The following is a 13,811-nucleotide window of genomic DNA, read 5'->3' as shown; positions in this document are numbered from 1 at the left end:
TAAAAGCCAAATACCATACAATAGCATTTTGCCGCAATGTGCAATTACACTTAAGTGAATAATTTGGTTGCATGCATATAACGAAGACAGCTTCAGAACTATCTACCATCACTGCAAGCTGCACAGTTTCTAGATATAGAGTATTTAAGTAATGATTTTTGTAGAAAAATGAAATGGTGCAGTGCAGTGTCCACTAAAATTTCTCCCAAGTGGTGGGCAAATTAAACTGACAATCATTTGAATTCTGGACAAGGTCCAAAAGTCAGAAGACAATTGCATCAATTGTCTTATGGAACACTTGCTCAAAGGTGTTTTCCTGTCTTCCCAATAAATATCTGGTCAAGCCCCAAATATACAACAGGGGTGGCCATAATTTTAGCCACTTTCATGGGCCAAAAAGCTAACTCAAGAGTTGGCTGTTAAAGAGTCAACAGCCAATAGCAACCAGCTTTAGGTAAAACTCACAACAACAAAACGATAAATCCTAGACGCATATAGTGAGCACAAGTTAAGCAGTTAAAAATAACCAATGGATGTCCAAATCACTGGATATATTAAAGGGGAACTCTGGATTCCAAATTAAAATTTGATAAAGAGGCCCACATAACACAGAAACCCCTAATATACCCATTACCGTTATCGGTTTCTTCAAAAAATATGAATAAATGACATTTTCTATGCTGAAAGCCAGCTGTTCAACAGTTCTCTTCTTTCTGCATCATTTGAAATCCTGGCAGGGAAGGAGGGACTAAACACTGATGTTACAAATTGTAACAACTTCTCCACAGCTTACAGACAGCATGCAGGAACTACATAACCCACAATGCATTGGACTGGGATGTTCTGTTCCTTATTGAAATCACATGTGCAGGGAATTGAGGGGTTTGGAGGATGCAGACTGAGGACAGATGGCTAGTAACAGTAGTCAGCCAGCTCAGCAAAGTAGTCAGAGAGACAGAAGGAGAGCATTAGGCTAAGCTTAGGAAACTGTTCTAAACCATTACAAATCATGAAAAGTCTGCATATTTTTTAGGGATGCACCGATTTCACTATTTGGGATTCGGCCGAATCCCCGAATCCTTGGTGAAAGATTTGGCCGAATACCGAACCGAATCCGAATTTGCATATGCAAATTAGGGGCAGGAAAGGAAAAATTTGAAAAAATCTTCTTTTGTGATGAAAAGGCAATTCTACCCGCCCCTAATTTACATATGCAAATTAGGATTCGGTTCAGCCAGGCACAAGGATTCGACCGAATCCGAATCCTGCTGAAAAAGGCTGAATCCTGGCGAATCCCGAACCAAATCCTGGATTTGGTGCATCCCTAATATTTTTTTAATTGATGTATATTGCAAAGTTGCTTGAAATTGTGTTTACTTTTAAGAAAGCTTAAGTTATGTCTTTGTGGAGTTCCCCTTTAAAAACTGTTAAATTTGCAAATAAAGTATCAGAATGGGAATGACAAGACCACAGAACAACTTGTATTAATTGCTACCACATAATGCAGAACTGATACTACACCATCTAAATGCTACAAGAAAATCTAAAGAAAGAAGGCACAAAAACACCACTGGCTTACAGTATTTAGAAGAATCATAGGCCTAAAAAGTAAGTGATCTAAGTGATCCTACTTTCTAAGTTCTGTGACCCTGGACTAGCCTCTTAACGCTGTTTGTGTAAAACATAAAGCTGCCATAATTGGAATATAGTGTTTTGAGTTCCAATGAATAAAATCAATAATAATATTTGGGCTCCATAACCATAGTTGGTGCCTGCTAAGTTTTAGCGATTCCTCCATGATTTGTAGCCCAACAACTTGCAAACCAAGGCAGCAGATAACCCAAAATCATTGCCTGGTTTCTTATTAGTATTCAGTCAGTTTTGCTGTCAGAAAAACAGGAACATATTGCATTTTTTTCAGTGGTTGCAGTCATTGCACATTCTTTCTTTAAATTGAAAACAGCATAAACCTCAACTCATGGTTGACCACTTAGTAAAATGATTCTTGTGTTTTCATAAGAGGAAAAAAAGAATAAACATATTCGTAGCACAACATTAAACACAATAACGCCAAATATATCTGACACTACAGCTTCCAAAACAGAATAAATATCGCCAAAAATGCAATACAATTAACAAACACTAATATACATGCTTATTTCCGAATACCTGCAAATTGAAACTGCTGAAACCAATTTAGCACCAAACACTTACACTAGCACCAAAGGCCTACAGCACGCTAAAATGATATAATGAAAAGACCTTCTCAAATGTAACTGGTTAATAATATCACATTACTGTTTTATGAAATCTTCACAAAACATGACATGCAGTAATCATTAAAGTCACAGGTTTCTTATTAAATATTCAAACCTGACTAGTACGATAAAGGGGCACTTCTATACCCTGATGTCGACCCTAGAAAAAATGACACATTTGATTAGACATTGAAACGGTTTACTTAAACAAGCACATTTCTTTCCTGATTTAGTAACATTGTTGAAAGACTTGCCAATCTAACTTGGAAGCTCTCAATTTAGTACATATGGGACATACATTTATTATCTCATATATTCTTACACACTTGTTCAGTTACTTAAAGGAACAGTAACAACAACAAAAAAAACATTTTAAAGTAAAAATATAATGTAGTGTTGCAATGCATTGGTAAAAGGATACGCTCTGTAGTGTACAATCGGTTTCTTCAGAACTTATCTGTTATCTATTGTGTACACTTTGCTTGAATGGCTTCCCCCATGGCTACACAGCAACTGGTTTATATAAACTATAGTTGTGTTTCTAAAGCCTACAAAGCAGTTTTACTAGTGCAGGGCAACAGTATATTATATCGTCATTCCTTTAAACCACTTTAATTTTTTGGTGTTACTGTTCCTTTAACAATATTTTTTTCATTGAAAATGACTGACAACCCCTACTGTGTAATCAATATAAAGGTACAAAATCTGGGGAAAGGTTACAGTCTCAGTAATTTTATTTGAAATATTTAAATTCTGGCTGTATATGGAAAAGACCTAAGCTTTGGCTAATGAAACATCCACTCACATGCAAGTGTGTAAAACCTCTTTTACAAACTAGCTCACTCAAATGATATATAAATTCTACAGTCAAAGTTTGTTCTCAGTGATATTGTACATCAAAAATTAAAAACTCATTTATTTTTGTGACTGTTTTCTGTAAAAAAACAAAAAACAAAAACAATCTTAGGATCTTAGGGTAAAGGCACATGGGAAGACGTGTTGCCAGCAATTTTTTTGAAGCGGTTGCGCTTGTCACCAGCAAATTTAATTACCAGCAATGGAGAGGCATTTTAGGGAGATTTGTTGCCTGCAGTCGCGTCAAAAAAATAGCGGCCCACTACCTTTGAGTAAGAACACTAAATTAGCCCCTAAATCAGTAGAAGTATTGACCAGATTGTGGTCCATTCATCCTTGCAGATTTGCTCAAGGTTGTCCAGGTTAATTTGCTTTTCAAATAGATCCTCAAAGATCAAAATCATGGCTTTGATATACTGATAATTTGATGATAAAAGTCCTGCAGCAAAAAAACATCTTACATTGCTGTAGGTATGGGGATTTGCAACACATATACTGGATGGAAGATCCAAAAACATGTATCGTGATTGGACATCTTTGTGTAACAGTAGGCACAATGGATGGTTGAAAATACAGGGACGTAGTAGTACTACTACTACTACTACTATTACTACTGCTACTACCTGTGTGTCCAATCTAAGAATCATCTGTCAAGAGAACTACACAAGGCCAAAGTAACACTGAAGTGCCTCAAGAACAAAGTGGTAAATGTTCCATATATAAATCAAAATCAGAATCTGTGGTGCTATTTAAAAATTGAGGTACACAAACATCATGTGACTAACTTGGAGCAAATCTGCTTATTTAAAAAAGGTGCAAATGGTGACTAAATATCCTTATTTTCACTAATAAAAATACTGCCGTGTGGAAGCAAAAATAAATCTCATCCCACCATGAATTTTTCTATCCCAATTCAGAAGGGTCCCACCATTCACTATAAATGCTCTTATCTTATTTCTGGAGGCACCAGCACTGAGCTCTATTTCACAGCATCCTGTGTTCAGCAGGACCATTAACTCTTAAAGGGATTGTTCACATACCAAAACCTCTCAGTTCAGTTGGTTTCAGAGTTCACGAGAAATAAGGTTTTTTTTCAAACACTTTCCATTTTGACTGTTTTTCTAATATTGAAGTTTAAAGTTTCATTTTTCACCTTTTTATGTCTTTCTGAAGCAGCTCTGGGGGGGTCAAACTCTTTAACTGTTCTAAATTGATACATTAGTTGTTACATTTCTTATCTTTGGCCTTGCTGAGCAGAAGCTCTGAGTTTCATTAAAGGCAGCTGAATATTAGTTGCTAATATTCCACAGATGCTGCTGAGAAATGTATTAACTAATGTAGCAAATTGTTCAGAATCTGCACCTGGATAGCAGCTACCACATTGAAACACCATACACAGGAACATTAAACTTTAAAGGAGAACTAAGCCCTTAAAATTGAATATGGCTAAACATGCCATATTTTATATAATGAACTTATTGCACCAAAATAAAGTTTCAGTTTTTCAATAGCTGCAATAATCCAGGGTTTCAAACCTGTGACAGTGGGTCACCATCTTGGAAAGTGTCTGCGACATTCACATGCTCAGTGGGCTCTGAGCAGATCTTCAAGAAGCTGAGCTTAGGGGTTGTTGCAAATTATCAAGCAGAAAATGAGGTTGGTCTGTAATATAAGATGATGCTACAGGGCTGATTATTAAATTCTGATGCTAGTTGCATCGGTTGCTGTCCTGCCATGTAGTAGCTATCTGTATTAATTACTAATCAGCCTTATATTGTGACATTTATATTTTATGTGTACTGTATAGTGTGAGCTGATTATTAAATTCTGATGCTAGTTGCATCGGTTGCTGTCCTGCCATGTAGTAGCTATCTGTATTAATTACTAATCAGCCTTATATTATGACATTTATATTTTCTGTGTACTGTATAGTGTAAGTGGGTAACTGACATCAGCACAGAACATGTGCAGTGAATCAGCAGAAAAGAAGATGGGGAGCTACTGGGACATCTTTGAAGCTTGGTAAAAAGATGAAAGAATTTTGCTCCGAAGCTGCTAAAAATTAGTCGGAAAATACTCCAACTAAAACGTTTCTAAATCACTTAAAAGTCAATAAAAGATGATGCCTTTAACAATTAGAACATGTTTCTTTGCCTTCATGATTCTTGATAGTTTCGGGCTGGTTTTCGTTCAGTTATCTGATAACTGAGTTGTCGAACCGACAAATCGATCAAGTCTATTTTTCCGGACAATTCGGAAAACTTGCACGATTCAAATTGGCACACAATTTTGTTGCAACGTTTTCTTGCACTAACTTTTGTTATAAGATTTATTGGTAAATTAAGGGTATTAGGGTTAGCTAGTTTGGTTGATTTTTTTCTTTTATTACAGTGAGAAAAAAATCTAATTTTATTGAATACCCCCCTAAACTTGAAATTTGGAAAACCAGTAAAAAATTTATAGCAATTGAAAAAAATATTTATTTCTGGTGAACAATCTGAAAACAACTTGAACGAAAAAAAGATATGGAGCGTGAACAACCCCTTTAAAGAAATATAATGTATTATTTTACATTCACTGGTAGATGAGGGTGGCATGGATAGTGCTGTGGCTTGTTATTTTTATGTACAAATGTGTTTGCCATCTTGGGTTCATGCAGGAATTTACTCTCCCTCTTGAGGATAACTTGGCTTTTATTGGAGACCATACACTAGAACAACTTAACAGACACTACACGATGTGGTCATAAACAGATAACGCTAAATAAAAATTGCTCTGTTGATTCAGTCCTAGAGAGAGTTACAGAAACATCACACCGGGTGAGATATGTGAGGGGTAATTAGCGCTGGGCAGGGGGTGTCTAAAAAAGAAAATTGCTGTGGTTTATTGCGAGAAACACATCAGTATCATTTGTATTCAAATATAGCGTGGGCACAAGACCTGAATGAAATCTGATGACAGAATGAAGTAATTCACTGTTTTGTTCCCGGTCCTTGGGATCACAATAAACAGGGTCTTTGTACAATTGAACTTGGAAGACTTTTGTCTTGTTTTAACTTCAGCTATCATATTCCTATGTTGTCATTTAGCTTATAATAGTCAAACATAGGCTGCATGTCAGCCTGCAGAAGTAGAAAGTAGCAGCTTAATGTCAGCAGTAAACAGTGTGTAATTAGTCTCGAAGGGATTGTTGACCTAAAAGTTAACTTTTAGTATCCTATTCTTAGCAACTTTGGAACTGGTCTTCATTTTCAAAAACAGTTTTTGAATGATTTGTCAACTGTAAATGCTCTTAGAATATTATCAGTGACAAGCCCACTGGGTTGCCTCCCCACGCCCCTCGGTGCACGTCGGTGCCTGCAAAGAGACGTGCGCTTTTACTTTGAACTGCAAAACTCCCTTGACACTTCTCAGTAAGATAACATGTGCGGGACATGGGGTAAGTGGCAGGAAAGGTACATTCTTGGCGCCCCCAAGGAATAATGCCCGCCCCAGCAGCATGACTACTATTGGGGTATTGTCCATGGGTCCCAGTAGCTAATTTACAAATGTAGAGCTGTACAGCATTGTTGAAAGCCACCTTTTTTCCCACATAACATCTGGAGTCAGGTTCTCTAGCAGCCTAGTTCATTAAATTATATTTTAAAAATTATATTTTAAAACAAAAAAAAGTGCTATTATATTATCTCTATGCACTTTTAAAAAGTGCAATTATGATGATGCCTGCAATCCTACAACTATGAAGACAAAATACAAAGAAAGTGTAAATGTCAACTCCCAGCTGTGACCTCATCAACACTAAGAAGTCCATACATCCAAAAGTGAGAAGTACCAAACATAAAAATCCCCATGAGTTTGCTATGCTCTTTGATACTGAAATTCTAAAAAGATGCTCTAGGCTATTCTTGTTTCCAGCTTTATACTGTATATTAAACTTTGCCGCCAGCTTGCTTATTAGTGGTGGACTGCAAACGAGCCGGAGCGAGGGTTCTTCTCTTGTATGCTGGGATGAGCACTGGGTTCCCTCCAAGATATTTGGGGGGACTGCCAGATGAATCAAGGTACTTCACTGGTGATCTTTTTCACATTTAGACCTTTTATATGGGAGACATGTCTTTAAAATCCTACATTAGTTGGATGCTCAGGGGTTAACTAAAAGACCCTAAAGGGCATGTTTATAAAGGTGTGTAAAAAAACTACTCTACAGTACACAAAACATTGCCACTTTCTCCATGTCTCTCATGCGCCCTTCTCATTTTAGGTTATAAGTACAAATGAGCAACTCCTGTATGAGTCAGTATTTCTGTAATTTATAGGTTTGATGTATACATCCTTCTGGTGTACAACTACAGAATACATCAGTGATTTATAAATAAATGTACATAATAATATAATATCACACTCATTTATTATGCTGTGTAATGTGCTTATGCAAATATGCCCCAAAGTTTAAGAGAGGCACAGAAAGGTGTTAAAGGAGATCTAAAGCTAAACAACAAATACAGTCGGAAATTCTCTACCATAGGTTTATGCATCTAAAGATGTTCACACTAGCTCTCCTTCTTTCTGGTGATGATTTCCAGAATTGCAGCCCATCCTATGAACGAATATTCACATTACATGATGGCATGGAAACCATCAAACACTGCATCAGATTTGACTTCTAGATTGCAAGCTTTTTTGGGCAGGGTCCTTTTGTGTCTGTTTTTGGGTGCTTTGTATAACTTACCGAAACTCTGCTTGCGCTCCTCTTTAGAAAAAACGACAATCCATCATGCAGCACTCGATTTATCCTCCCTGGCTATCTCCTATAAGGAAGGCAGGGAGAAGAAATCGAGTACCGCACAATGGATTGCCTTTTCTGAAGAGGAGCGCAAGTGGAGTTTCGGTAAATTATCTCTTAATTTAGGCTGTGCGATTTTAAAGTTTAATCTTGATGTTTTTTTGTGGTATACTAATGATTTTTTTTTTTTAAAAAATTTGATTTTACTGGTCCTTTAATAGTAAGAAATTAGCACTGTTAGCATCAGCCATCATTCTGCTGCTTTTTAAGTGACTGGTATTGCCCCCTAAGCAAAGATTCTAAGCAGTGGCCCAGATTACAAAGAGCATGTACCATTACTGCAAAAAAAATATAGCCCTATGATTTCCTAGACAGGAAAGTGTAGTGGACAAATTTGAAGGCAATGGTCTTTATTGCTTCATGGCTACTGAACCTTGGTGATACAGCAATTTTAGTATATAAAGTAAAACATTTTAGTCATACTCATTTAAGGCTGTAGTTCTCCTTTAACTTGGGGAAGAATGCATATAAATCTGATATAGACCTAAGCCTCATTTTTTACCTCACTCCCTTAATCGGCCCATCTTACTAAAATAATGTTGCGGAGGTAAAACAGCCATAAAATAAACCACAAACCTTTCTAAATAATTTGTTGTTAGGAATGTGCGGTCAGAAAAACCTCAATCTGCATCAGTCCCTACCTAACCTATAAGATGTTACTATTGTAGGACCCTCACCCAACCCATACTTGTTCTTCTAGCTTTATACACAACGTCTGCTTGCACCTCTGGTTTCAAGACATGGAATCTTCAGGAGAAGTGGAGGAGTGTCCCTCCCCAGTCTGACCTGCACCCAACCATAACCTGCTGTAGTGGGCCAAATTTCAACCCCTATAACGAATCCCTTGGACCTTTTGTATAACACCTCTAACCTACTTCTATTGGGCTTCTGTTGAACATTACCTCTTGCCAAATCCATATATATATGGACCGCTATGGGGGCGGCCATGGCGCCATCATACGCCAATCTATATATGCACCAATACGAATTGAGACACATTGTGCCTATGTTTGGTGACAAACTTCTGTTTTTTCGTCGCTACATCGACGATTTGTTGATAATATGGGGCGGTACGGTTAATCAGTTCCAGGATATGGTTGAGACACTAAATTCGTTGGAAAGTCCAGTACGGTTTACCTATGATATCCATCCTCATACCATCAATTTTCTAGATGTAACACTTTCGCTTAATAATTCGAAAGTTGATTTTTCTTTATATCGCAAACCAACGGACAAAAATGTTCTTTTACATTTTTCCAGTTGCCATCCGATTGCTATGAAAAAATCTCTCCCTATTTCCCAGTTCTGTAGGGTCCTAAGGAACAATTCTGTGGCGTCAGTAAGGGAGATACAGATAACCGAGATGTGGAATAGGTTTAAAGAGAGGGGCTATTCCCATAGTGTGTTAAATGAGGCTTTGGCGATAGCGAGGAAACGCCAGGTTGAATCGGTGAGAACAAGGGGGAAACAATCTGGGGTGGTTTTCAGTACCAAATACAATCAGCAAACTAAAAATGTGGGCAACTTTATTAAAAAACAATGGAATATAATAAAATCTGATGCTGATCTGGCCAAGATTTTTCCGGACCCCCCGTTAGTCTGCTATAAAAGGGGTACTTATCTAAGGGATCTCCTTGTTAAAAGTGACCCTGTGCATTGCTATCTTAACCCTACGCGCACCTGGCTCTCCAATGCTAAGCCTGGATGCTACAGATGCCCTACGTGCACCTCCTGCAGATTTATGTCCCCCGGGCAGTCTTTTCTACATCCACATACGGGCAAACGATTTGCTATAAGACATCACATTACCTGTAACACGACACACGTGATATACCTAATCACCTGCCCTTGCGGCTTGTCGTACGTAGGGAAAACTGATTTGACATTGAGGCTTAGGATGGATGCACATCGATCCGCGATAAGCACAGCCTTTCGTGACGGAAAAACTATGAAACCAGTAGCCAAACATTTCTTTGAACAGGGACACAGATTGCCTACTTTCAAATATATAGGCATAGATCACATTCCCCCGTTAAGGCGGGGTGGTGATCGGTCTAATATTTTATTACAAAAGAAGGTATTTTGGATTAAAAAATTAAATACCCTGTCCCCACTTGGCCTTAATGAGAATTGTCCCTTAACCTGCTTTCTAAAACAAAGGTGATTCCCGCACTGCCCTGCTGCTAAGCCTATAAACTAAGTTGCTATTATGCATACATAGATCTTTTTAAAAAAAATCTTGTTATTTTTGTTGCCGTTCTAATATATGAACTGAAATTGAAACTTTGTTAGAAATGCTTCCTGATGTTATCTGTTTCTATACTCCATTAACTATTTATGCTGCAATGTTTTTAACTCTTTTCTCATGTTTCCCTCTTTTTTGCAGTTTTTAATTTGCACTAAATGGTTAACGTCACACATGCTGGTGATTGCTTTTCCTTTTCTTTGTACACATGACTCTAATCGGGGTTTGTGATTGGGTGAGTGGTTCTTCCTTTTTTCTATTTAAATGTTACATTGTAAAACATTCAGTGTCTTGATAATGGTCCTAGAGGTGGACCGAAACGTTGACCAGTTTTAATAAATTTTTTATTTTTAATTAAAATCCCAGTGTGCACTCATGCTTCCAGGAATAATTATGCTTTTTGATATATGAGTGGCACCTGGGTGCCTTGCTGATTCCAGTGGAGTGCGGACTACCAAGGATCTTATATATATATATATATATATATATATATATATATATATATATATATATATATATATATATATATATATATATATATATATATATATATATATTCATAGTAAACTGTCACAAACAGGGCCCTTTGATTAATCTGTATATGTTTATGTATTAACTACGCTATGCTTTTACCACAGATATACCACTGCATAAACAAAGGTACTTAAACTATAGTGATATTTAACACAAATAAATGAAAAATATCTCTCCTTCAATAAAAATCTGTATTTCTTATATTGGTTGAATAGGAAGTAGTTTAGCTATATACACCGCATCCAGAGAACTGTTGCCTGTACCTGCTGACTCTTTCAGCTATGGAGGACATAGCTCCAAGGTATTATAGTTTATTTTTTAAAAATGTATACAAACATTGGTACTTATACTGCAGTGTCAGTAACCTGTAGCACTTAATATCCTACGATTTGCATCTGTAAATTACTGACCCACTTAGATGGGAAGCTCTACGGGCGCGGGCCTCCTTCCTCTTGTCACTATAACCTTAGCTCTTAATATTTTAAGTATCTGTACATTGTATTTATTATTTTAATGCCCTCTGTTCGTTCTAATCATTCATTGTTCTGCTGTACAGTGCTGTGTACATAAGTAGTGCTATGAAAATACAATTACATATAATGTAATTTTCCAAGGATTTAGCATTTTATCTCCAGTTTTTACTGTAAGTTAGTGTTTAAATACATTGCCCAGTAATATTTTAAAATTATATTTTGGGTTTGAAATATTGTATAGAACATAACTCATACACAAAAAAATTATCCTACTTGAAAATAAACAGGGCATTAGTCGCCCACATGAAGTCTGCGTTACCCGCAGGGGCAGTAGATCTGAAACAGCTATGCACCCACAACAAAGGAAATATCCTGAGTAAAACACATCCATAGGGTAATCACTCATCTTTGCCTTGATAGGAAACTTTGCACAACTGCCTAAATAAGTATACCAAATTAAGATTTACCCACAGTGATTTTCACTGTTCTGGGTGCAAAAATACTTTAGGTAATTTATCACCCATGATTTTTGCATATTTCCCATGGGTGATAGCTCACCATCACCCTTAGGTATAAAACATTTTATATTAACTCTATTCTATTGCAATGCTGTGGGCAAGGCCCTTCTTCTGTATCCGTATTTGTATGTAACCTGTAACTCTAATCAAACAAATAATTTATGCTTTCAAAGTTGGCTACAGGGGGTCAACATCTTGTTACTTTGTTAAACATCTTTGCAAGACTAAAGGTGGCCATACATGGATAGATCCGCTCGTTTGGCGATGTCGCCAAACGAGCGGATTTCCCTCCGATATGCCCACCTTGAGGTGGGCAATATCGGGCTGATCCGATCGTGGGCCCTAGGGCCCCACGATCGGATCCTATCGTTCGCAAACGGGCGGTCAGATCGCGGGACCGCATCAACGAACAGATGCGGCCGCGATCCGACGGGATTTTCAACCCCATCCGATTTAGATCTGGCCGACTTTCGGCCAGATCTCGATCGGGGAAGCACGTCGGGGGCCCACATACACGGGCCAATAAGCTGCCGACTCCGTCTGTCGGCAGCTTTTATCGGCCCGTGTATGGCCACCTTAAGACTGTGCACATGCTCAGTGTGGTCTGGGCTGCTTAGGGATCATCATAAACAAAGCTGCTTGAGTTCTGCATGGCTGGGAAGTAAGGCCGGGGCTCTCCCTGCTGTTCATAAGTATGATTGTTTCCCTACTCAGCAGTTAGGGACTATCTGACAATTCCTATCCACAGCAGTAAATGAAGGGAGAATTTCAATGCATACAGTCAGGTTTCTTATAAAAACGGTACACATTTTTTAATTAAAGTATATTGGAGATAGGTTTCTTTTTCATTAAAGAAAGTAAAAATGGGATGTTATTTTTTTTGCCTTTACATGCCCTTTAAGTAGGACCTACAACTGAATTTATAAGTCTCCTGCAGTTTTTCAAGGGAGCATTTCAAATACTATAACAATTGGTCACTCTAAGCTGCCAATTTAAGATAGAAATAGATTTATTTTTCTACGTGTGTTGTGTGTGTTAGAAACCATAACAAAAATGTGCCATGTTATAATGTTACAGTAGACTCCATGGGCCTGATCAAAATAGTACAGACCTCTAGAGGACAAAAGTCTACTTATTACTACGCCTTCCCATTCTACAAACCTTTTGCAAGGAAGGATGAGCTTACACATTACCAAAATATGCAAATTTAGAGAAATATACAAATAGCTATTTTGCTCCAAGAGGCTGCGCGGTTGGCTATTAAACAGCTCAAACGCAGTGCCACAGTCAGCAGAGGAAACGCTCGGTGAGGAAATGAAGCCTCACGACGCTACAACAGAGGAGTATTTAACTCTTTAAGGCGAAAACTTGCGATCGGTTGATTAGTAAAATATGAGCAAAGTGTGCGAATACAGACCTCGCTGTTAAAGGTTTTGACGGCCTCCATGTTGTCGGCTAATGTAGAAACGCCGTGTTGTTTGGGGGAAGAGGCGGTGAGAGGAGGATGGAGGGGGTGGGAGAAGGAAGAGCACGTGATGGCGCACAGAGGAGGGGAAACAACGTTCTCTTGATGCTCTGAGAGCATAATGGGCTCCGCTTAGCTCGTCTAAACGCACTCACTTTACATTTAATCCCTAAATAAATTCCAGTAACGGGTTCGTGTGATTTTACTATTAAACGTCAAGCACTTCTACTATACGAATGATCTAATCTAGGATTGCTTTACCAAACGTTCCTTAACATTAACCCGCATTCTATACATTTTAGAAGTGTAACAAGACACACTGTGCGCCACTTCAGTAGACGCAGACTGTATTTGCAAGCTCAGTTACACAGTAGCACCAAAGCATATAAAAAAAAACAGTCGGTGCATCGCTATTGTAGATGTTTCCGCCATCTTTGTTAAGGGCAAAGCGCGGAGACCGCAGATGCTTGGAAAAGATAAAATGGCAAATGCCGTATTGATTGTTAATAGTGCGGTATAATCAATATTCAGAAAGGTTGCTCCATGAAAATCACAGTAAGGGTTCATTTATCAAAGTATGTCAAGTTTTATACTCCAAGTTTAGCTTTGTGCAACTTACT

At 37.9% G+C, this 13,811-nt stretch overlaps 1 protein-coding gene across 2 annotated transcripts in view; it reads right to left on the bottom strand.

Moving 5' to 3' along the window:
* scaf8.S (SR-related CTD associated factor 8 S homeolog) overlaps positions 1-13,306 on the bottom strand; it is a 65,811-nt gene extending 52,505 nt beyond the window's left edge. Inside the window, exons 1-2 of one of the 2 annotated variants that reach the window (XM_041564489.1) lie at positions 13,144-13,306; positions 2,374-2,418 (exon numbers count right to left, since the gene is read on the bottom strand). In XM_041564489.1, the coding sequence (XP_041420423.1) occupies positions 2,374-2,418; positions 13,144-13,173 (75 nt within the window). In that variant the 5' untranslated portion in view covers positions 13,174-13,306. The remainder of the gene's footprint in view (positions 1-2,373; positions 2,419-13,143) is intronic. The other variant, XM_041564490.1, reaches the window with a different exon arrangement.
* Between the last annotated feature and the right edge of the window lie 505 nt (positions 13,307-13,811).

Source organism: Xenopus laevis, chromosome 5S (assembly GCF_017654675.1).
Source record: "Xenopus laevis strain J_2021 chromosome 5S, Xenopus_laevis_v10.1, whole genome shotgun sequence".
Lineage (NCBI taxonomy): Eukaryota > Metazoa > Chordata > Amphibia > Anura > Pipidae > Xenopus > Xenopus laevis.
The sequence above is the reverse complement of the archived record's forward strand: the minus strand, read 5'-3'. Positions and strand labels throughout refer to the sequence as shown.